The 4,646-nt window shown below is 36.2% G+C and overlaps 1 protein-coding gene across 7 annotated transcripts in view; it reads left to right on the top strand.

Annotated features, from left to right (window-relative positions):
- DMD (dystrophin) overlaps positions 1–4,646 on the top strand; it is a 2,221,918-nt gene that overhangs the window by 2,006,158 nt on the left and 211,114 nt on the right. For all 7 annotated transcript variants that reach the window (XM_019523954.1, XM_019523951.1, XM_019523950.1 and 4 more), the window contains one exon: positions 3,305–3,365. In XM_019523954.1, the coding sequence (XP_019379499.1) occupies positions 3,305–3,365 (61 nt within the window). The remainder of the gene's footprint in view (positions 1–3,304; positions 3,366–4,646) is intronic.

Raw genomic sequence — 4,646 nt, 5'->3', positions numbered from 1 at the left:
TATTCTCACAGCACAGTTGTAAAAGGTACCACATATTTTGTCAACGCAAATTTATGCAAGACTAGAATCATCCAGGAAAGCAAAAACTATATTACAGACAGCCTCACAAAAATCTCTTGAAGGAGCACTAAATCCAATTATGCAGAACATCATAGAATTGTTTGTTATTTCTAAAGCACTTAGTTTTGATGAAAGCAGACTATCTGCTCTTGGTTTCTTTTTGTTGTTGTTATTTTGTTTTGTGTATTTTAATGGATCAAGAATACTATCATATCAAAGATTCTAGGATAGTAAGTTACCACTGCAGAACTGTTGCCCAAATTAATTCTGGTATGAAGGAAAAACACTCCCCTTCCAGATCGGTTGTAGCAAACCCATCCTAATCTTAACATATTCAGTAAAGAAATCACTAGAATTTGCTTTCATTTTTATGGAATGTAGTTAAGAGGTATTGCCATTATGAAAGCTAAGGTTTGGTTTGGTGTAGTAGCTTACTAACCTTTATGATAGCAGGAGGGAAAAGGGAAGTAATTTGTAATGCGTGATTTGGTGTCAGGGAGGTTATTATTTTAACTCACTGTTAGTCCCTAAATGGCAACTTGACTCCTCAAATTAATGTCATTTTGGAGTATCTTTAAATCCTTGAAAATACTGGCTCAGTAAACAAAATATTTTAAAACCAGTTTATATACCATCCATTAGCCTTAGATAGGAAAATTAAAAACTAACATTTTTATTTAGTCTAAGAGAGATAATTTACAACATAAATATGTGGGGTAAGAAGAATTATATTCTACTAATTCTTATTTATAGATAGTACAAGGCATTTTGCATTATTAGCTTTGGATGCTTTTTGAAGCCAAGTGAATTGTAAAATGCATTATGCTTTAACATTAATTTATGCTGTAGATATTGGGAAGGTGGCAAATATCATATTACCATTAATATTGTTATTGCTACGTTCACCATTACTCCTGCCATCACAAACAGCAAAGCATCTCTGAACAATAGTGTTAGGCCAAAAATGTAGACTTTTGTGCTAAAATATATGCAAACACAAAATAAAAGGATGATCCTTGCTATAAAGAATTTACAGTCTAAATAATGTACTGCAATGTATAAATATGCTTAATGATATGTGTATGCAAATATGTACATATATATGCTGGAGCTTTACTTTCTGTGTAAATATATATTATGCATTTCAAATACATGATCACATGATACTTTCTGTAGGAGCCAACTTCACTGATATCCAAATTCTACTTTCCTTATTCACAGTGATTACTGCCTAATTTCATGCAACTTGAAAGTAATACGATTCTTCTGCACTATCTTGCTACTCAGCATAAATAAGGATGGCAAAAGTCAACCATTCCAAGTGCAGGATGGACACTGTGTTCGAGGAAGTGTTTTACCCTCAACATTCAGTGTGTGCAATTTCTCAACTGCACCATGCCATCTGCACCAAGCATTTATATTAACTGGGTATGTGTAATAGGCAAACAATATGAAAGTATGCAATAGGAAGAGAATGCATCAAACTCTTTCTCCATCCATGGAAAAGGCATCCATAATTTTTTCTGCAGATGCTGTGGAGTGCAAGGAGAATGAGTGATGGCTCTGGAAAGGTGTGTACTGATGGAGCTGTGCCATAACTCTTCAATCTATCTAAACTGTTGTTGCCAAATTCATTTTCCTTCCTATCTGCTCGTTCCCTCCCCCTTCCACCTTCCTCCCCTCTCTCACCCCCAGATTCTTCTTCACTATTTTCTCAGGGCCATCTAAATCTATTCCAAACTCTTTGCCCTCAGCTGTAATCTATATTTCATATTTGGTTGCCTGTCATTCTCCTTTTCAGACTGTCTCAAGTTCTCTCACGCTGCCCATCTATCTGATTGTTGTCTCCCTCATCTTGAGTTCCATAAAACCTTCCAGCCTTCTTTTAAATCCCTCCTCTTTATCCATTTATTTGCATTCATGTAATGATGGTCTAATTCCATGTAACTATTTTTAAGTAGATGTTAGAACCTTTAACTTGTTTCATTAGTATTTTTTTTATTGAGTTTCTTGTGTGCGGTGAGACACAGAAGGTTGGTGCATTGGTGGTGGATGATGTGGTTTTATTTAGCTGGTTAACTTTTGCAGTTATGTGAAGTGTGGATTATTTTTCATTTGTATTTTAAATCTGCTGAAACCCCTAGAGCTTTGAATAGGCATTCTTTAAACATATACATCAAAATGAAAGCATATACGTGTTAGCAGTGTGATGGTATAATCAGGGATTAAAGTGCTGCACCAAACAGCTAGCTACGTTTTGGGTCCAGGTAACCATAACTTTCCTAGACAAACAGTATGGATCTTCATAGGATGGTCACATGGGCCAGAAGGTCTTATGTGTAAAGAAAGGGGATATACTATCAAACAGAGATATAAAAAACATTACTGAGTATATAACATCTATGAGTTGTTCCAACTTTTAGATTAAAGCTCAGACCACATGGCATTGGCTATTGGATAATGAGTTTTCATTATTCAAAATGATGTCTTGCCATACTCTTTTTTATTTAAAAAAAAGTTTGCTATAAAAGACTTCCCCTCTACTGTAAGCTGACATTGGTTTTTAACGCTCTGCTAGTCTAGGTTGAGAGAATTGCTATTATGTAGTGCTATTCTCTTTTGGTTTTAACACTTTTGTGTGATCATGCTGGTATTTCTCCGCTGCTTGCCATTATTGAAAGCCAATAAAACACGTGCACATTTAATAATGTAGGAAATAAAAATGAAATTGGTCTCTACTTAAAACAAACAAACAAGAAAATAAACAACATACTGGGCTGGTAAGTGTCTTAGTTGAGCCTCATTCAAAATAGAGAGTAAACAAGGGTGTAATTTTGTTCCTATAAGGTTGAAAACAGTGGATCAACTAGGAAACAGAAGAAAAAACACCAGAAAGCACAGAAAAGCATTAGCAAGTGGAACCCCATAAAAGAACACACCAATAAAACAGATAGGCTGCTTGTTCAGCTTCTTATCTCTTCTTTAAGTTTAGCAGTCAAGGAGGTTTTTGCATTTATCTTTGCAGCTGAATGAGTTCAATTTCACTCAGATTAGGACAGAAATTTCAGAACAGCAGGTTAATCCTTCCTGCCTTCATGGGCAACTGAGCAAACAGACCCATATCAGTGTGGCCGAGTGTAAAATTGTAATTCTGAAGATTAATGTTGTCTTTCCTGTTTGCTTTGAACTTGACCTCCACATCTGTCTTTTATTTATTTGTTTGTTTGTCTGTTTCCTTTAACAGCTTCTGTCCAGGGTCCCTGGGAGAGGGCAATCTCACCAAACAAAGTGCCCTATTATATCAAGTAAGTATAAATAATATTGACTATGGCTATTTACAGTTCTTATTTCTGTGCTTTTCCTTATTCCATCTTAATGCAATTGTTCAAATTAAAAGGATAAAATTGTTAAGCAATTTAAATAACTCTTGTTGTTTAAATGGAATGACAAAAGAAGCAATATTTCCCCTGAATACTACAGAAAACGTCAGGGGATGCCATTTAAAAAAAACAAAGCAAAACAATAAATGTGTGCAGGTATGATAAACCAAATTGCTTTTCATGCCATTACAAGGGTCACCTGAAACCTTTAATAAAGCGTTGGACCATATGATACCTATTTGAATCTTTCAGATGTGTACAGTACCATGTGGGATCTGGTTTGTGGACCAACTCTCACACCACTTATCTGGCCCAAGGGGCCAGAAGGTTGGGCACCACTGCTTTAAACCATACTTAACACAATTCAGTCCATCAGTGATTTATTGTTCTGCAATTTCCCATTCAGGTTGTTTTTTAAAGACTTGCGGTCTAAGAGGAGCTACTCTGTGTTTAGTGGTGAAATGTCCACGGAGGTTAAAGTGTTATACTGCAGGCTTGTATATCTTCATGGAATTTAAGTCAAATCGGTGTTCATTTGTTCTTTCACATAAAGATCACCCCAGCTGTCCAATATAGACAGCAGAGGGGCACTCTAAGCAGGTGATGGAATATATGACTTCGATAAAGGAGCAGTTGAATGGACCTCAGATGTTATAATCTGTGTTATTTGGTTCAGTGATAATGTGGTCTTTGTTGATGAAGGGGTACAAGTGGATCCCCTTCTGGAAAATGACGACAGTCTAAAGGTAGCCCTGGGGGACAAGCCCATCTCAGTTTATAGACAGCCTACCAACCTCAAACAGTGTCATTCCAGCCTAATTCCTATTTTCACCAAGGCACTAGACCTAGGCCAGCAGCAAACTGGAGATGTTGTTGAGGGGAATGTAAGACCAGATAATATAACATGTAGTAGTGCAGCATATATCAGATGTGTTCACTGACGTCCTAAATTTTAATTTTGCAGATTTTTATATCAGTAAAGAGTATTTGTCAAAGGAAAGCTGGAGAGGTTTTTTTTTTTTTTTGCAGTTGACGAGGAAACAGTTAAGTCTTTCAGGCTAGGGACAGAGTTTACAAATAAACCAGTTTAAGTTATTGGAAACTGGTTTAAACCTGTAACAAAATAGAAGTTCATTGCACATAAACCATTTTCATAGTTTCATAGTTTCTAGGGTCGGAAGGGACCTGAGCAGATCATCTAGTCCG

Source organism: Gavialis gangeticus, unplaced genomic scaffold, assembly GCF_001723915.1.
Source record: "Gavialis gangeticus isolate Ggan-Ray unplaced genomic scaffold, GavGan_comp1, whole genome shotgun sequence".
Taxonomy (NCBI): Eukaryota; Metazoa; Chordata; order Crocodylia; family Gavialidae; genus Gavialis; species Gavialis gangeticus.
This window is presented reverse-complemented; position numbering and strand designations above follow the sequence as displayed.